The sequence below is a fragment of the Taudactylus pleione genome, unplaced genomic scaffold (genome assembly GCF_031769625.1).
Source record: "Taudactylus pleione unplaced genomic scaffold, aTauple2 ptg000546l, whole genome shotgun sequence".
Lineage (NCBI taxonomy): Eukaryota > Metazoa > Chordata > Amphibia > Anura > Myobatrachidae > Taudactylus > Taudactylus pleione.
Window position 1 is genome coordinate 484,503 of NW_028284948.1, and position 21,149 is coordinate 505,651.

The following is a 21,149-nucleotide window of genomic DNA, read 5'->3' on the forward strand; positions in this document are numbered from 1 at the left end:
GATGCAGAAGTGGTCTCACATTCTAGACATTCTTGAGACTTCTAAGGTGATGAAAAAAAAGATCATCACTTTAATTTAAAACAATCATAAAAAAATTATATTAAAATAGATTAAATATATCCTTATGTTCCAATTAGGAATTGATATTTAAGACCATTAGGTTGAGGCTAAGGCTAGCATTCTTTTTTAAATATGTTTTTAATTCGACCAGGAGTTACTGTACCATAGTGAACCTATATGAACTAAAGTGTTACTTTTACTGTCTTCAAAAATACCAGTAGCTAAATGCAACTTTTGTCCTCTAGACTTGTTGATAGGAACCACAACTGATATATCTCTTTTCAGTACTTCAGTTTTATTTTTCTTATTTGTTAGCACAGGTGTGTCACCTGTTGTCACGCTACATGGAAGCTGTCTGGGAACTACTGTATTATGTATCATTTATGCAGATTATTATTAGAGATCAGTATTACGGTCAGTATGTTACTGTAATATTTTATTAAACAAAGAAGAGTTAGTAAAACAAAAGGGTCCTTATTCCCTAGAGTACAGGAACATTACTGGCAGTGGGAAGTTATTATAACTCCCAGCAGGTGGCTGTAGTGTGACTCACAAGAGAAATGTTTTCTTCTATCATTTATTTTTAAACTGTGGTTTTCCCCAATAGAAATCATCCGTATTGACGATATGCGACTATATAAAAGGGCTGCGGTGACGTCTGTACACACATAACGGATAAGGCAGATCACGAAACACAAGCAGCTCAGGATAAGGGAGAGATCCATCTCAGCCGCAGAATTTATCATCCCTAGAGAAAACCTGGAACGCACAGATTCCCATCATTCTCCTGGGATTGTAATAAACCAGTGAGGACCTGACATTCTAGGACCCATTACAGAACTTCGGATACAAATAGTTTGGAATTCTTGTACTTTCGTCCAGAGCCTGATTTACCACTGGATCCCCACCATGTCTCTGGCCAATGTGATCCCTATCACCCCACTGATTCTCTGCTTACTGGTCACCTTTACACCTAGTAAGATACAGTATTTGTGCACATATATATAATTTATGCTTATTTATTATGCAGAAAAATGGCAGTCACACATTCCTATTTAAGCAAATATGTATATTGGGAATGAATCGATTTATCAGTAATTACATATTTATATACATATGTAATTCATAAGTAATGAAATAAGGCGCTATCTGTCTCATTTTTTATAATTTGACACATTGATGCTTTGGGTAAATTATTAATGTTATTCATAATTAGAAGAATGCCATCACCCTATTATATGTGCTCTGAATATTGGTAGTTCTATTCCAAAATGTGTTTATTTCTTAGAAATAATCTAAATATACTACAATTAAAAGCATAATGATGAAAGTGTTTCACATTCACTTGGTTTCTCTATCAGAGTTAGTACATTGACTGTCACAGTGTATGTTGTACTGTATATCTAACAAGCGTCCTTTCCACAGCCTCTGCCTCAGACATTACTCTTTCTACCCACCGTACAACTATTAAGGCTCAGATTGGTGAGGAGCTTCGTATCACCTGCGGAGCCGTCAGATGTGAGAAGCCTGAGTTCATCTGGGCCAGCCTCATGGACAATACATTAAGTGGCACAGTCAGCACTGTGGGGCAGAAGTCTATCCTGACCATGACGGTCAGCAGTGGGAGTGATGGATCCTATCGTTGTACTGTGTCCTGCAATAAGGCACCTGGAGAAAAGAGCTTCAAAATTGTTGTTTACTGTAAGTGTATTACAGATAATTCATTGGATATTGAGTGAACTATTTGATGTTTGCATATTTGTTTAGATTTTTTTGTAACCAATGTCAGCTGCTGCAGAACCTCTTGGAAAGTTTAGTTGTCTATCATCAATCTGTTTGACAATGTCACACATGATGTCAGTGGGATTATAACATAAAGGGCGGAATTCAATGGATTTCGCAGCCCGCATCTCCCGCCTAAAGTGACAGGAGATCGCGGGCCGCTATTCAATTGTGCCAGCGTTTCACGCTGATCGCACCCAAAGTGGTCGGGTTTAGCTGCGTAAAACGGCTATCCCCGACCAAAGTGCTGGGCGTGATCGCGAAAAGTGCAGTTTGGGCGCCCAAACAGGACACTTTTTGCCGATTTCAGCCCGCACCCCTCTGGGGCCGCAAGCTGAAATTGAGCGCTAGCAGCTGATCGCACCCGACAGGAGCAACAATAGAATAGCTCCGTCGGGTGCGAAGGGGGGAATAATCAATTGAATTCCGCCGAGAGAATGAAAGAAGGAGATCTTAAAAGACAGCAGTGAGGGTTAATGGGAAAGAGGCATAGAAGGGTAGAAAATGAACATGAACCATGGATGTATTACAGAATAGGTGGATGGAGGAGAAAGCTTTTTTAAATAAAATAGGAAGTTAATACATTTAGCAATACATGACTTTACTAACGTTTATCTGACACATTGTACGTTTCTTTGTGGCTGCTGTTGAAATATTTTAAATAGACCGCCTGTAACGACATTGGGTGTGGTTATTACACCCAGCACATTGTGTAACTTCTCTTTTATGTATTATCCACAATAAGATATACCTGTGATACTGAACACTGATTGGCTTACTGTACTTTGCATGCTTAGACCGTATCAGGACTGTACAGAGTACTGAGTATCAATGGTATCAATATTTTTTTTTTTGTGGACCTGTGAATAGAATTTTACTAATTGCTATTTACAATAATGTCATCTGCTTTATACAATAGCTCTAGAAGATTAAATGACATAAACTTGGTTTGTTTGTCATACTCTCATATACATGACGCCAATAACGACTGCTTATAAATATCAATGTCCTGGAATTGTGTGTCTGTGTTAGTACGTATTTGCTAATACAAATATATTTGTGAGGAAAAAACAGTAGAATATTTCTGTATTGCTTCCCTGAGGCACAGAAATATTTATACAGCAAGATAATCAATAGATACATATCTGTTATTTTATGTAGCATTGTGTATATCATTTCCATTGCAGAACCCTTACATTTACACGGTTCATCCGCTATGTATTAATGATATGTAACATAAATGTTCTGTTACAGCTTTTCCTAGCGATCCCATTCTACACATCTCATCGTCTGTGGTGGGAGAACAGTCCCGTATCACCTGTACCCTCCCCAACGTCTATCCGTCTGTGAGGATGACTGCTAAGATAATGCTGGGTACTGAAGAAGTGGTGGAATATAATGGCGCAGAATTGGCTGAATATGACCAGGAGATAAATAGTATCAGCTTTTTCCATGACTTAGTGCTGGAGGAGAGTTACGAGGCAAAGAAGATTGAGTGTGTGGCTGAAATGGCATTCGATGGTAATGAGATTAAACCTGTAATAAGACACACATCCATGGACCTCAAGCTAATGCGTGAGTAATAGAGTGATGCCTACTGTACTTTATCTTCTTGGTAAAAACTCTGATGTAAAAAATATTTGCTTCATATATAGCAAAAAACATTAACCCCCAATAATGAAATCTGCAGATCCTTATATGTAGAAGACTTACTGGGAGATGTAGTATTAAGGCACATATAGTGCTGCTAAAGCTGCTCCTGCTTCACTGCTTAACGAGGCAAAGCAGAAAGCAATAATGTAAAGATGTAATAACATCTCGACCGCCGGATTGAGGGAGAGAAAACGCCCCCTTCCAGTGATCTCAGCAAGTACCATAGTGCATCAGGCTAGTGCTACATCATGCTACACCATGGCCCCTTCCCCGCCCCAGCGCACATGTACGAGATCTCATTATGACCTGATGCGCATGTGTGAAGACAATGGAAGTCAATGATGGGACTGGTAAGTAACACATAGTGCCATCCTCAGATTTGCAACTGGGCAAGTGACGAAAGTTGATCATGATTTGGCGTAGCTGGCAATGACAGCACCGTTATTTGCATAGGAAGATTTCTGATCTTTCCATGGTGAGCCTTTTAGTACATCCTGCAGTTTTTCAGTAGGAGGTTGGGCCAGCTGTTGAGGGGGACAAATGCTCCCCTCTGCAATGCTCACATAGTATTTTTCATTGATGTTTTTGGAAGGGGCTGGGCCATTCCAACCAGATTTGGCCACACTCCTCAGTATCACATGGGCCCGCAGTATGTCTCAACTGCCCAGCCTCTGCTTGCTATGGTTCACCAATTCACAAGTGTTTATAGCACCGTCATGCACTTGGAGTGCCAATATGTCATGTGCAGTAGTACAGTCCTCAAAATGACTCTCCTCAGCTCCTGCTATATGGCGGGTATGATATCCACAACCAGAAGGGTCCCAGAATACTTGGATACTTAGCAACAAGTGCAGTGCAGAGATAACCATGTTGTGTGACAATCAATTTTGATATGAAAAAACAATCCACTTTATTAACTCTTTTCTTCCTCCGGCACAATAAGCATAGCGGTTGCAAGGACAGCTTTGCCAATTTCCTCCAGTACATCACTTTTAACTAGGGGTGTGCACCGGCCACTTTTCGTGTTTTGTGTTTTGGTTTTGGATCTGGATCTTTCTTCTTGTTTTGGATCTGGATTGGTTTTGCCAATACCACCCTTCCGTGTTTTGGGTTCTGGGTTTTGTGTTTTGGATCTGTATTTTTTTTTTAAAAAAAGCATAAAAACAGCTTAAATCACAGAATTTGTGGGTTTTTCTGCTCCTATGCTATTATTAACCTCAATAACATTCATTTCCACTCATTTCCAGTCTATTCTGAACACCTCACACCTCACAATATTGTTTTTATGGCCAAAAGATTGCACCAAGGTAGTTGGATGACTATGCTAAGCGAAACGAGTGGGCAGCACAAACACGTGGCCCATCTAGGAGTGACACTGCAGTGGCAGACAGGATGGCAGTTTGAAAAAATAGGCCCCAAACAGTACATACTACAAAGAAAAAAAAGAGGTGCAAGATGGAATTGTCCTTGGGCCCTCCCACCCACCCTTATGTTGTATAAATAGGACATGCACACTTTAACAAACCAATCATTTCAGCGCCAGGGTCTGCCACATGACTGTGGCTGAAATGATTGGTTCGTTTGGGCCCCCACAAAACAAGCTGGCAATTAATGTGTCCCTGCACAAACTGGCTCTACGGAGGCAAGATGTCGTCCTCATCCTCCTCATCCACCGATTCCTTGGATAAAACAGGAAAAAGGGATTTAGGTGTCCCTGGACTGCTTACGGTCTTAGCCAAAGTTTCTGAACTTGACAGTAACTTTTTATGAACGCGCTGCAGGTGCCGTATAAGGGAGGATGTTCCTAGGTGGTTAACGTCCCTATCCCTACTTATTTCACCTTTACATATGGTACATATGGCAAGACAGTTGTTGTCCGGATTTGGATAGAAATATTGCCAGACCAAAGAGGTGGAATGTTTGGTCTTCTGCCCAGGCATGACCGTGATCGGCTTTTTCATCCCACGGACAACAACTGTCTCCCCCGGAGCCTGATTTAAACAAACCACATCACCATCAGAATCCTACTCGCCAACTTCCTCCTCAGCGCCAGCTACACCAGTATCCTCATTCTGTTGTACTTCAACAGTGACATCTTCAATTTGCATATCAGCAAGTGGACTGTGGGTGCTCCTTTCAGCACTTGCAGGGGGCGTGCAAATGGTGGAAAGAGCCACCTCTTCCCGTCCAGTGCTGGGAAGGTCAGGCATCGCAACCGCCACCACACTTGGACTCTCCTTGGGGATTTGTGATATCTTCTTAGAACGCACAGTTCTTCGCTGTGCTTTTGCCAACTTAACTCTTTTGATTTTTTTAGTGGGAGGAGGGCTTCCATCGTCATGTGAAGCTGAACCACTAGCCATGAACATAGGGAAAGACCTTAGCCATTCCTTGCCACTCCGAGTCGTAAATGGCATATTGGCAAGTTTACGTTTCTCTTCAGATGATTTAAATGTTTTTTTCAAGGTCATTTTCCTGAACTTTGCCATTTGGGATTGTATGTGCCCTCTACTATGACATTGGGCATCGGCCTTGGCAGACGACGTTGATGGCATGTTATCGTCTATGTCATGACTAGTGGCAGCAGCTTCAGCACTAGGAGGAAGTGGTTCTTGATCTTTCTATATTTTATTTTTATCGGAGAAAGTTTGGTCCTCCATTTATGTTATATCGATTTGATATATACGTGTGGCTAAGGCGCACACAAACACAGAAAATATTTTTTTATTTTTGCTATAGAGAGTAGTGCACTTTGTGGGTTACACCACCCTTTAAGAAATGAGCCAGCCGGCTCTTTACTTATGGGACACAGGCGCACGCTTGGCGCTGCTCCTTTGTTGATGCACGTGTGGCTACTGCGCACACAATTCACAAACACAGAAAATATTTTTTTATTTGGTTTGGAGTGTACTTTGGGGGTTACAGCACCCTTTAACGGTCAAGCCAGCCGGCCCTTTACTTATGACACAGGCGCACGCTTGGCACTACTTTGTTGATGCACGTGCGGCTACTGCGCACACAATTCACAAACACAGAAAATATTTTTTAATTTGGTTTGGAGTGTACTTTGGGGGTTACAGCACCCTTTAACGGTCAAGCCAGCTGGCCCTTTACTTATGACACAGGCGCACGCTTGGCACTACTTTGTTGATGCACGTGCGGCTACTGCGCACACAATTCACAAACACAGAAAATAATTTTTTATTTGGTTTGGAGTGTACTTTGGGGGTTACAGCACCCTTTAACGGTCAAGCCAGCCGGCCCTTTACTTATGACACAGGCGCACGCTTGGCACTACTTTGTTGATGCACGTGCGGCTACTGCGCACACAATTCACAAACACAGAAAATATTTTTTATTTGGTTTGGAGTGTACTTTGGGGGTTACAGCACCCTTTAACGGTCAAGCCAGCTGGCCCTTTACTTATGACACAGGCACACGCTTGGCACTACTTTGTTGATGCACGTGCGGCTACTGCGCACACAATTCACAAACACAGAAAAAATATTTTTTTTTAGCACTTGGGGGGAGCACCCCTGATGGACAGAGCACCCCCTGGACAACACTACAGCACCCCTTTAGGACTGGGACACTGCACAGGACTTTGGAGTGGACACAGCCCCTATGGACAACTGACTGCACAACACAGTCCAGCCAGCCCCTATGGACTTTGAAGTAGTGGACACAGCCCCTATTGACAACAGCAGCACAGCACAACACAGCCAGCCCCTATGGACTTTGAAGTAGTGGACACAGCCCCTATTAACAACAGCAGCACAGCACAACACAGCCAGCCCCTATGGACTTTGAAGTAGTGGACACAGCCCCTATGGACAACAGCAGCACAGCGCAGCACAGCACAGCACAACACTACTCTGCACTACACTACACTACACAGCCCAGCCAGCCCTAACTACCACCCTCCCTCTTCACTGTCCACAGCCGAGTGAGAAAATGGCGCCGACGCGGGTACCTTATATAGGATCCAAAACCCGCGAGACCCGGAAGGTGGGATGATGACGTTTTGCCTCGATTTCAGGATCCGAGTCAGGCGGGAAAAGTCGAGCCTGACTCAGATCGGCCTCGGATCGGGGGGGCTCGGGGGGGTTCGGATTTCAGAAATCCGAACCCGCTCACCCCTACTTTTAACAGACGTCAAATTACAACAAAATCTACTAGTCCACCTGCACGTTACTCTTGGCAATTACAATAAACAATTTACTCTAACACGTCTTGAGCACATGCATCAAAGCATTGCAATAAAGGTCACATATTCGGTGTGGCAGTGTGCAGTGATTCCACAGCCTGACAGGTCACTTACTATCATTGACAAACATACACCAGGCTCAGGATTGGAATTCCCAGCACCTTCTCTCTTGCACATAGGAGACTCTATAACATGAGGCAGAGGCACTGCCCTCTTACAAGGGACCCTCTTCTCCACACTACATAAAATGAATTCATGTAGGAACAGCAACCATCCCAATGTCCAAGGACTCTGTCACATACTGTACCTTGTGTCCCGATATCCAATGACATTCTTTTCTGAGCATGTTGGCACTCTGCTGGGCTCTTCTCACATATGTTTATGGTTCCACATGATTCTTTTCATCAGGCCATCTTGCTGTAACCCCCCCCCCCTCCTTATCACTAATGGAGCAATTCTCAGGAGCTATCAAACAGGGAAATACATACGAAATGTCGATATTATATGCTGTAGACAGCATTAGATCAACGGCACAATGCCAGCGTGGTTGTAATGTTATTTCAAGCATTTTAACCATTTCGGCCTTATAAGTGTAAAGCATGCTTACCTACTTTCCCGGAAGATGCGGAAAACTCCTGATGGGGAGATAATACCAGGAATCACGGGTCCATAGGGATGGGGTGGGGCTAAAATTATTCGAATCGCATTATTTTAGTGAGCCCAGCCCCATCCCCAAAGTGGTCAGCTGCATTTCCTATCCCGACTTATCCCAGAGAAGAGAAACATACAGGGGTCTATTTACTAAGCAGTGTTAGGAGACAGAGGCCCTGATTCAGAGCCGGACGCTCTGACAGAACGCTCGCTCTGAATCAGGCCCGTCCTTCTTTTTTTTTAGAGCGGCCTCCTGGCCGCTCGCATAGCTGTGGGTGACCACCCACAGCTATGGTCGCGATGGTCGAGACCATCACGACCATCAGGCTTGCGACGCCTCCGTCTGGCCAGCCATGCCTCCGGCACGCCCACCAAAGGGGGCGTGCTGTCACTCACCATCAACAGCACACCCCCTTTATAGCGAGACCCATAGCGACGGCTTGCCCGTCGCTATCCGGGTCTCACGCATGCGCACGACGGAGCCGTCTCCATTGTACGCATGTGCACTGGGCTAACATCGACCCGCTTGCGAGCGTTCAGCGCTCACGAGCGGGTCTGAATTAGGCCCAGAGTGAAGCGTGATAAGAAAGTGATAAGGTGCCAGCCAATCAGCTCCCAACTGTCATTTTTCAAACACAGCCTGTGAGATGACAGTTGGGAGCTGATTGGCTGGCACCTTATCACTTACTTATCACTTTTCACTCTGTCTCCTAACACTGCTTAGTAAATAGACCCCAAAGTCAGTAAGTATGCTTTAAACATGATGCTATTATGATGTGTAAAGTTACAATGACGACACAGTTAAAATTCTTTAAATAACATTCCAACTGCTGCATTTTCCCATTGACATAATGCTGTAGACATTTTGATGACAGCATTAATGATTACCTAGTGACTACTTCCCCACTCCTATCCCTAGTTATTTGCAGGCATCTCTCCCTTTACGGGTGGTCTTCACACTGCACTCTTCACTTTTTCTCTTGACAAGAGGTTTTTCTGAGCTTCCAATGTGTTGGGTAGCACTCTCCCTCAGCAGGGTTCTCTATGGTATAGCAGCTCTCTAACTTGTTGCAACAACCGCTGCAGCCTCTTCACTGTCAGGTCAGCACCTTATACTGCTCTGTATACTTATTGGGCTTTTCACATAGGCCATTGCCAGATATGATCCTTCCCTTTCTCCTCTTTACACAAAGTGGGCAGCTCCCCATCCAAAAGTACCTCTTGTGAAGTCAGCCACTCCCCAGAAATTTGGGGGCCCCAAGAACTCCATCTCCCAGGTTCCTCGCTAAAATGTCTGCTCCCTCCCTTATCGCAGGAAACCAGAGTCTTCATAGACTCTCGGGGGTAAATTTACTAAGATGGGAGTTCTATTTAAGAAGTGATGTTGCCCATAGCAACCAATCCGATTTTACTTCTCATTTATCTAGCATCTTCTAGAAGATAATACCTAGAATCTGATTGGTTGCTATGGGCAACATCACTTCTTAATAGAACTCTCATCTTAGTAAATTTAGCCCTGGGTCTTTGTTGGATCTCCTTTGTCTAGTGCTATAGATTTTGTGCCCTACTGCTGAGTCATGACCCACTCCAATGATGTAGCTGTCCACATCATATCAAAAGGTAAACCTCTCTTTGCAATGAAATAACCAACATATAGAGTGAATTACACCAAAGTACAGTAAATGTGATAAAATACCTTGTGCAAGAGACGCACCTCCCTCCTAACATGGCAATGTGTTGCAGATGAGTGAAAGGCAGAATGATGGATTTATTTTGAAAAATCAATCCAATCTCTAGACTCGAGTACCACTGAGTAGCCAGATTGTAGAGCTAGAAGTCAGATTTGTTTAAAGTTATTTGTCCTTATTTTCAGACCCTCCAGTAAAACCCCAAATCAGACTTCATCCATCCAGAACTGTGAGAGCTGGTGAGGAAATATCTCTGGCGTGCATCTCTGAAAGTGGATCCCAAGCTTACATCCAGTGGTTGAGGCTTGTTGATGGCAAGGAGTGGGAGATGCCCACTGATGACCAAGGGATACTGACTCTCTCCAGTGTAGAACCAGAAGACAGTGGGGTTTATATCTGTTGTGCAAAAAACAATGTAGGAGAAACATCTTCACAGGTGGAGATTACTGTACAAGGTGAGATGTCCCTCTAGGAATTATATCCGTGTAACACCTCCTATTGTTCTCACTGCATTGTAGGATCATGTATACGTTTTATTTTTATCACCGCTCACAGGGCCTGATTCAGATATTTACATTTAACAAATGTTTACTCATATCTCCAATGCTTCAGGATCTGTGCAGATCAGGCCCGGCATTGTCGGAAGCAATGCGGCTGCAGACATCTGGCAAGTGACAGTCTGCAGCCATATGAGGGCGAGGAGGAAAAGTGTTCCAGATAACGGGGATGTGAAAGCCCCGTTTTCTGGGCATGCTGATTTTGGCCTCTATTCACCACCACAATGGCTTTGAAATGAAACAAACAAGATGTGCTTTAACTGCAGACTTTCAGATTTAATTTGAGGGTAATTACATCCAAATCAGGTGAACGGTGTAGGAATTACAACGGTTTCTATATGTGCCTCCCACTTTTTAAGGGGCCAAAAGTAATGGGACAAACTAAACAATCCTAAATCTAACTTTCACTTTTTAATACTTTGTTGCAAATTCTTTGCAGGCAATTACAGCCTGAAGTCTGGAACGCATAGACATCACCAGATGCTGGGTTTCATACCTGGCGATGCTCTGCCAGGCCTCTACTGCAAATGTCTTCAGTTCCTGCTTGTTCTTGGAGCATTTTCCCTTCAGTTTTGTCTTCATCAAGTGAAATGCATGCTCAATCGGATTCAGGTCAGGGGATTGACTTGGCCATTCCATAACATTCCACTTTTTAGCCTTAAAAAACTCTTTGGTTGCTTTTGCAGTATGCTTCGGGTCATTGTCCATCTGCACTGTGAAGCGCCGTCCAATGAGTTCTGAAGCATTTGACTGAATATGAGCATATAATATTGCCCGAAACACTTCAGAATTAATTCTGCTGCATTTGTCAGCAGTCACATCATCAATAAATACAAGGGAACCAGTTCCATTGGCAGCCATACATGCCCACGCCATGACACTACCACCACCATGCTTCACTGATGAGGTGGTATGTTTTGGATCATGAGCAGTTCCTTTCCTTCTCTTCTCTTCCCATCACTCTGGTTCAAGTTGATCTTTGTCTCATCTGTCCATAGGATGTTGTTCCAGAACTGTAATGGCTTTTTTAGATGTTGTTTGGCAAACTCTAATCTGGTCTTCCTGTTTTTGTGGCTCACCAATGGTTTGTATCTTGTGGTGAACCCTCTATATTCACTCTTGTGAAGTCTTCTCTTGATTGTTGACTTTGACACATATACATCTACCTCCTGGAGAGTGTTCTTGATTTGGCCAACTGTTGTGAAGGGGTTTTTCTTCACCAGGGAAATAATTATTTTGTCATCCACTGCAGTTGTATTCCGTGGTCTTCCGGGTCTTTTGGTGTTGCTGAGCTCTCTGGTGCATTCTTTCTTTTTAAGAATGTTCCAAACAGTTGATTTGGCCACACCTAATGTTTTTGCTATCTCTCTGATGGGTTTGTTTTGATTTTTCAGCCTAATGATGGCTTGCTTCACTGATAGTGACAGCTCTTTGGATCTCATATTGAGAGTTGACAGCAACTGATTACAAATGCAAATGTCACACCTAGAATCAACTCCAGACCTTTTACCTGCTTAACTGATAATGAAATAATGAGGGAATAGCCCACACCTGTCCATGAAATAGCTTTTGAGTTGATAGTCCCATTACTTTTGGCCCCTTAAAAAGTGGGAGGCACATATTGAAACTGTTGTAATCCCTACACCGTTCACCCGATTTGAATGTAATTGCCCTCAAATTAAATCTGAAAGTCTGCAGTTAAAGCACATCTTGTTTGTTTCATTTCAAAACCATTGTGGTGGTGAATAGAGGCCAAAATCTGAAAATTCTGTCAATGTTCCAATATTTATGGACCTGACTGTATTACCACAGAAACAGAAATCATTCCATACAACCTCTAAAGCTGAGTATCACTGAGTAGCCAGATTGTAGAGCTAGAAGTCAGATTTGTTTCTTTGTCCTCATTTTCAGACCCTCCAGTAAAACCCCAAATCAGACTTCATCCATCCACAACTGTGAGAGCTGGTGAGGAAATATCTCTGGCGTGCAGCTCTGAAAGTGGATCCCAAGCTTACATCCAGTGGTTGAGGCTTGTTGATGGCAAGGAGCGGGAGATGCCCACTGATGAACAAGGGATACTGACTCTCTCCAGTGTAGGACCAGAAGACAGTGGGGTTTATATCTGTTGTGCAAAAAACAATGTAGGAGAAAGTTCTACAGAGGTGGAGATTACTGTACAAGGTGAGATGTCCCTCTAGAACAGTGTTTCCCAAAGTATATATTTTCTGGCTCACTGTTTTGCACTGCTTCACCCCCCTCCCCATTAACAGTTCAGGTTTTAAAGATATCGCTGCTTCAGCACAGATGGCTTAATTAGTACCTCAGTCATTTTGATTTAACAATTTGTCTTCAAGCATAGATATCCCTAAAACATGCACAGTTGGGGAGAGGGAGGGTGTGAGGATATGGTTTAGGAAACAGTGCTCTAGAAATTATACTCGAGTAACCCGTCCTATTGTTCACACTACTTTGTATTGTTGTCCTGAAAATTCTTCATTCTTCATCCTATTCCTTGATAAAATAGCTCAAAATAAGTTTCCAGATGTCATATAAAATATAAGGCCTATTAGGTATGTAGTCATTATGTCACAATGTGGGCAGTACATGCCACAGTTAAGGTTAGGGTTAGGTTTAGGATTAGGGTCAGGTTTAGAGTTAGGGTCAGGTTTAGGTTTAGGGTCAGGGTTAAGCTGCAGTTAGGTTAGGCTGCGGGTAGGGCTCTAATGCTGGGTACACATTTATTGATGGTTACCCAGCATGAACTTGTAAGCAACGGGACCAGCAGGGGTCCCGGCATCAGCAAGTGCATACACACTTGCCGATGTCGGGAGCGATATAGCAACGGCAGGGGCTTTCGGCAGCATGGACCCCGCTAACGATGTCTCTGACGATGCATGGGACGCGCATCGTCAGTGACATAGCGGGTACACACTACACGATGTGCCCTATATGTCGTCCGATCCAGCCTGATCGGACGACATTTCATCTAGTATGTACCGACCATAACAGTGGAAATACGCTATATTGACATGCCAACTGTCAGAATGCACAATGTCAACATTATGACCATATCGACATAATAATAATAATAATAAAATAATAATAATAACATGTTTATATAATAGTAATATACTTTTGAGCACCGTGTCAAAATGACTACCATTGCAGGAGGCAAGGTGGCTTTTGAGTCCAGAGGTGAAGGAGCTGGTTAATGTTCCTGTCTGCACCCCAGGCCCTGTCTACCCTTCTGAGCATGTACAGGGGCCGGTGCATGTGCAGCAAAGCTCTGTTTAATCTTTCAGTCATGGGTTCAAAGCACAAATGGGGCTTTACTGCACATGTAGTGCCCCTGCGTATGCTAAGAAGAGTAAATTGGGGACCGCCGCTTCCCTCCATTCCCACCTATAAAAAAAAATGCTGTGTGGCCTGTAAATGCTTTTATCTATAATTTTTTTATCAATCATTCACAGTAAATTGATTTGATCCTATTTAGGTCTACCAGAAATTCCTAAGATAGCCATCCAGCCAGGAGCCACAGTGACAGCTGGACAGGCTGTTATAATTGCATGCTTTGCAAATGGCAACACAAATGTTACATTGTGGAAATTAATAGAAGGCCGGAATATTCTTCTTCTTGACAAAGAAGGGAAATTCTTCATCAAAGTTGCCGATCCTGCTGACACTGCCGTATACAGGTGCACCGCTGAAAATCAGTATGGACTGGCTGAGACATCGGAATCGCTCACAGTGACATGTAAGTGTGATTCTCTTTTGTACAGGGGGTGATGTGATCAGTCAAATCTGGCAGCTCACACTTGTAAATCTTGGTGGTTAAAAAAGTTTAAACGTTTTATTATTAGGGGTATACCGTATTTAATAAAGTGAGAGTTTTTAGAAATGGAGATGTTGCCCATAGCAACCAATCAGATTCTACTTAACATTTAACTAGCATCTTCTAGAAGATAATAGCTAGAATCTGATTGGTTGCTATGGGCAACATCTCCAATTCTAAATACTGTCACTTTAGTAAGTATACCCCTTAGTAATTCAAGATAAAGGGCATATTGCTTTCTTTAAATTCAGCTATAAAATTGGTCATAAATATGAAAAAACTGCACCTAAAATCCTAAATGTAAGTATTTACTGGAACGGAACCACATCCATCGCTAAAACATCTGATTACTGTACACAATGAAGTGACTGAAAGCACAAAGGTGCGCTGCACTGCTTGGTAGCACCTTCCATGCAATCACATGCCAACCTCTTCAGCCTGGAATTGCCCGCTTCCCAGGTTGTATATCTCAGCCAACAGTGTTAAATACGCTAAAAGCTATTTAGAGCAGGGTAGGCATAACCTATTATTATTATCCTTAATTTATTATGTTATTATTATTAGGTTCCGCAGCGCCTTACAAAGTACATAGACAAATAAGTGAACAAACAACAAGTGACTTACAGCACAATACAATGCAGGACAAGTAAAAGGTTTATATACAATGCTGCATTAGTGATCATAACACTCAAAGAAGCAACAGGGCGTAAGCAACCAGGTGTTAGGCGCCTGAGTGAAGAGTAGATGACAGTATCAGGAGTAGCACACGAGGGTAGAGGCCATGCTCGTGAGAGCTTACATTCTAATGGGGAGGGCCAGGCAAACAGGTGTGACACAGATGGGGTAGAAAGGGAGGAATGAGCAAGCAGCAGCGGGTTAGGATGAGAGCTGGAAGGCTCTGATGAAGTAATGGGTCTTGAGAGCCCGTTTGAAGATTTGTAGAGAGGTGGAGAGTCTGATAGGAAGAGGAAGAGACCCTTTAATTAAATGTCCCTCCGTCTTGTTCTTCACAACTTTTTCAACTTTCTTAGTGGTACTAAAAGTGTTATTAGGGGCACTTAATTTATAAAATAATATTAATTTAATAAAAAGTTCTCTATGTTAAACTCAGTTTCACCTTTTTACGTGTTTGTTTTATTCAACCATAATCACCATTCTCTCTTATACTGTACAGTACATGAATTCTTCCATATGTGCATGTAATATGTGTGTACCATAACACTTTTCTCTAATACCTGTACAAAACATTTATGAAGACAAAAGCTCTTTGTCTGTCTGTGCAGATCCTCCCAGGGAAACTGTCCTTTCATCTTCTGCCATGGATGTGAATGAGGGGGATACAGTCACTCTGTCCTGTGTTTCTAAGGGAGACCCCAAACCCAGCATATCCCTGTATACACTTTCATTGTCGGGTGAGAGTGTTCTCCTTTCTGATGGTCCAGTGGTAACATTAACAAATGTGACTAGTGGGATTTACCAGTGCCAAGCCAGTAATTTACTGGGGAGACAAGAAGACACACTGGAACTCAGGGTACAAGGTGGGTATTCTACAACTTAATAATACTCAGGGGTGTAACTAGGTATTTGAAGGCCCCAAACCAAAAGTTTGTAAAGCCCCCTATGTACCGGTATATGGTCAAGGATGCCGGCGCTTAGAATACCGGCGCTGGAATCCTGACACCTGTCAGATTCCCGTCGCCGGCATCCCAACTGCCATCATCCTGAAGGTAAGTAGTGGGATTAGGGGGAGGTTTAGCATTAGGGGTTAGGGTTAGGCACTAGGTTGGGTGGGGGGTTGGGGTTAGGCACTAAGTGGAGAGGGTTAGGTTTAGGGAGTGGGGAGCGAGAGGTTAGGTTTAGGCACTAGGTGGGGAGGTTAGGTAAAGACATTGGGAAGAGATGGTTAGGGTAGGGAGAGGGGGAGAGTTAGGATACTTACCAACAAGTGTCGGTTTCCTAACTCTATTGGGATGCCGGCATCGGGATTTTGACTGCCGGGATCCCAAGCGCCGGCATCCCTTACCCAACCCCTATGTACCACCCAATGGTGAAAACTGTATATAACACATGTAACTTTGACAAGGAAGATGGGCTCCCCTCAGCTCTGGGCCCCATAGCAGCTGCACCCCTTGCACCTATGGTAGTTACGCCCATGATAATAATCAAGACAATGGGGGAAATGTATTAAACTTATAAAGAATGAAGACGTAAGGGTCTATTCATGATGTTAATTATCAGGGTTTGAACGGACCCGGATAATTACATTCTAACTCGCTGCGGACAATGGAGCTCCGGCTCATCATTGCTCCGGCACAGAGACAGCTGATCCGAAAATCAGCAGTCCACCCGAACAGCTTCACTGTTTCTTTTGGAGAAGTGACACTAGCGCGCATACGTGACCTACAGGTCACGCATGCGCACAAGAGCCCTGACGACCGGCAGAAGGAGTCAGACAGGGGCAGAGGGATCCAAAAGGATCCCTCTTTGCAACCCGGGCCTTCTTCCCTATGGGGATACGAGCCCGGAGTGGGAGCAAATGCCATCTGAAGATGGTGAATGCTCCTTCACTCAAGCTCCGAAAATATTGTATTTCGGAGCTTGATGAATTCTTCTGTCCCCATACTAGTGTATGGGGACAGCGGGCCATTCCTTCTTCTTCCAGTATTCAGGCTTTACCTTCTTGATGAATGGCCCGAATACTTCATTTCTACAACTGCAGATGAAAATTTTCATTTTCACCTGCGTTTGTAGAAATTAAATGATATCAACCATATTTGTTTAGCTAGCATTTATCAAGTTCATTCTATAAAATTATATGTATACTGTAAGCTGATTTGTTACTATGGACAACTTCTCCACTTCTCTACTCTTTAGAAGGGTTGATACATCTTCCCCAAAGTGCCATATATAAAGGAGCCATTAGCCTCTATTAATTATGAAGGTAAGCTTAAGGTGGAGTCAAGGGAACCCTGTGTAAAGAAGCCCATAGGCTTCTATAGGCAACGTCATTATAGATGGCATTGCCTATCAGGGACAAGCTCCAGTAAGCTTATTTTTCCAGATCTTGATGCATACCGACACATTGCAGCCTCATAGCATTCTGTGGGGACTGCAGTGCCGACAGACTGCTGCAGATATCTCCTATATCCATTGCGCTCAACTTTTATGCATATGGGGCTTGCTGCAAATCTCAGATAACATAGAAAAATAACGACACATTTGTGAATCCACAAATATTTTGGGACAGCTAGTGGCAGAGAAGACATTGACAGTACAAAGTGAGCGTTTTAACTATACATTTTAGTTAATACAGTTTTTAATGATATAATGACAGCTAAAAGTGTAACAAAAATTTGAATATCTAGTCATCGGGCAATCCTCATATATTCTAGTATTTTTTATAGATAACCTCAGACATTTTCTTCCAGTTCCACATGGAAACACCACAGTGATTGTGACTCCATCACAGAACATCAAAGAAGGTGATACAGTCATTATTACTTGTCAGACTCACAACATCCCATCTCCTACCATCATTCTGCAGAAGGTGTGCGCCACCAATAGCACAGTGCTGTATGCCAGCAATGGCACCTTTACACTGCACAATGTCACCCGCAACGATACTGGAACATATGCCCTCAACGTAATCAGCAGCATCGGGAATGAGACAGGAGTCATCAGTATCTTTGTTGCAGGTGAGAAGGACATAATAGGTTGCTTGAAAGTTTACTTTCCAGGGACTAGACAGAGTGCTATTTATAGAATGCTTGTATAGCTTTGCATTAGAATCACTAACACTAACAGCAAAACTCACACAGGAAACCATAAACAATGTTCTAGAAACTCCACAGACTGTGAAACTGTTTAGGAAGCAGCTGTATAATGTCTCCTGAACCATCAACTTTAAAAAAACAAAACAGAAAAAACTGTTAGACACACCCATAGATATACAGAAGAGCAAGCTCAGGCATGGGGTGTGCAACCACCTCCTCCCTACCCCCCTTCCTGGGACTGCTCATGGAGGGGGAAGGGGGGGGGGATAACCCAATCTCCTGAGACATAACTACTTACTGTATATGCATATTTGTTTATTTATGTATTTGCCACTTTATTTTCTTAAGAGATGCTGTAGAGAAGTTAAGGTGCGTACACACTAGACAATATTTTGCAAATCGTGAGTATCCACATTCCACACACGATAACGATGCCGATGTGCGTATCTGTGGGTCGTACGTCGTATCTTCAGATCTTGCCTACAGCACGCAAGATCTGACAATCTCGTACACGACGCACTGGAAATCGTTAAGGACGCACAATAGTTCGTTGGTCAGATTGGACACTTTTTAGCACCATATTGTGTCCTGGAGTGTCGGGGAGCTGTCGAGGAGAGTTAAAGGAAATCGTTCACGATATCGCATGGTGAGCACATCGCCTAGTATGTAGGCACCTTAAGAGTGAAAGCAAATTGCCTGTTTTGGGTCTGATAACACATGTAAATACTGAACATTACCTGACATTCTGTCTATAGAACCAGCACCTGTTGTGTCCTATAAATGTAATTCACTGTTCTGCCCCTTAGCCCTGCTCCTGTTAATTAATCTCTAACTACCCCTTGTCCATCTCTTCTTTACAGAAAGACAACAGAGCCCAGGATTTAACCCCATCTCAGTGATTCTTGCATCTATTGCTTTTCTGTCAGCTGGCATTATTGGGATGCTCATTTATCATCACAAGCAAGCAAAGGTGCAAGGATCCTACAGCTTGGTGAAAGCCTTGAGAAGCAAAGTCTGACATTACACATGTAGGTTTTAATGGACAGCTTGATGTGCTGCTAAGGAACATTATATTTACAGTATATAAATGGACAAAGACCATTGGCTTTAGTGCAGGAAAGGCCAGTTCTAGCAAGCCATGTGCTATAACAGTTCTTCTGTGAATGATTACATAATGAGCTTGTGCTGCCAATAGCTTTGCCTTCTGGTACATATGAAGAACCTGAATACTAAACCACAGTAATCCAGATATTCTGCCTGTGAATGGAAAAAGACAGTTATCAAAGAGATAAAATATTTCTGGATGGAGCTTGGTGTGTGAAAAACCACTGTTTGCACTTAGATTTTTTATGTTGTGTATACTGTGTGTGTGACTTGGATAATTTTTGTGTACCAAAGCTGCTCCTATTTATATGTACTATCCTTTAGGCACAGTATCTCATTGTTCTGTCACTATTTCCATGTGTTTATTTTATATGTGCTATAGATGTGTATGTGTGATGCATTTTAATTTGGCCTCTCTCCTGTAGCATAGCAGGAACTCTGTTATATTTTGTTGGGCATTAAAATAAGTGTACTCAGTATAGAGTCTCCCATATTCAAAATGCTTGGGACCAGAAGTATTTTGGATATCAAATTTTTTCATATTTTGGAATATTTCCATACCATAATGAGATATCTTGGTGATGGGACCCAAGTCTAAACACAGAATGCATTTATGTTTCATAAACACCTTATACACACACCCTGCAAGTCATTTTATGTAACTATAAAGTATCAATTCTGAAAAAACAAAAAATGGTAATTTGTCCCAAAAAGTTTTCTAAGTATATAAAAGTATATAATTTGGTCAAGCAGAATTATTTTTGTTTTATTTAATGAAATTGTTGCGAAAGTGCAATACTGTCACAATTCATGGCCGAGCTTCTGAAAGTATTGTATGTGTTCTCCTAACCGAGGCAGCACTGACCTCCGTAATATTAGTGCACCATATACAGTAGGTATAAGGCCTGATTCAGATGTGGACGCAGTGTCGATGTCAGTTGCAAGCGTCACTTGCACATATGTCTGAGTTGCACTGCGCATGTGTCCTAATGGTCACTACCGCATTTGGAGGGCATCTCTGTACCAATTCCATAGGCTGCGGCATTGGCCTAAAGATGTAGTATGCACCTCTGTATCACTCCCATATTGTCTGATGCACCTCTGTATCACTCCCATAATGTAAGATGCACCTCTGTATCACTCCCATAATGTCTAATGCACCCTCTATATCACTCCCATAATGTCTGATGCACCTCTGTATCACTCCCATAATGTCTGATGCACCTCTGTATCACTCCCATAATGTCTGATGCACCTCTGTATCACTCCCATAATGTCTGATGCACCTCTGTATCACTCCCATAATGTCTGATGCACCGCTGTATCACTCCCATAATGTCTGATGCACCTCTGTATCACTCCCATAATGTCTGATGGACCTCTGTATCACTCCCATAATGTCTGATGCACCTCTATATCACTCCCATAATGTCTGATGCACCTCTGTATCACTCCCATAATGTCTGATGCACCTCTGTATCACTCCCATAATGTCTGATGCACCTCTGTATCACTCTCATAATGTCTGATGCACCTCTATATCACTCCCATAATGTCTGATGCACCTCTGTATCACTCCCATAATGTCTGATGCACATCTGTATCACTCTCATAATGTCTGATGCACCTCTATATCACTTCCATAATGTCTGAAGCACCTCTGTATCACTCCCATAATGTCTGACGCACCTCTGTATCACTCTCATAATGTCTGACGCACCTCTGTATCACTCCCATAATGTCTGATGCACCTCTGTATCACTCCCATAATGTCTGATGCATCTCTGTATCACTCTCATAATGTCTGATGCACCTCTGTATCACTCCCATAATGTCTGATGC

General features: G+C 42.9%; 1 protein-coding gene across 1 annotated transcript; it reads left to right on the top strand.

Annotated features, from left to right (window-relative positions):
* The first annotated feature begins 784 nt into the window (after window positions 1-784).
* VCAM1 (vascular cell adhesion molecule 1) lies at window positions 785-20,463 on the top strand. Its single transcript, XM_088451296.1, has 9 exons — window positions 785-1,036; window positions 1,486-1,761; window positions 3,097-3,417; window positions 10,227-10,496; window positions 12,510-12,779; window positions 14,092-14,352; window positions 15,714-15,968; window positions 17,859-18,125; window positions 19,064-20,463. The coding sequence occupies exons 1-9, from the start codon at window positions 970-972 to the stop codon at window positions 19,219-19,221; spliced, it is 2,145 nt and encodes a 714-aa protein (XP_088307422.1). The 5' UTR covers window positions 785-969; the 3' UTR covers window positions 19,222-20,463.
* Window positions 20,464-21,149: the final 686 nt, after the last annotated feature.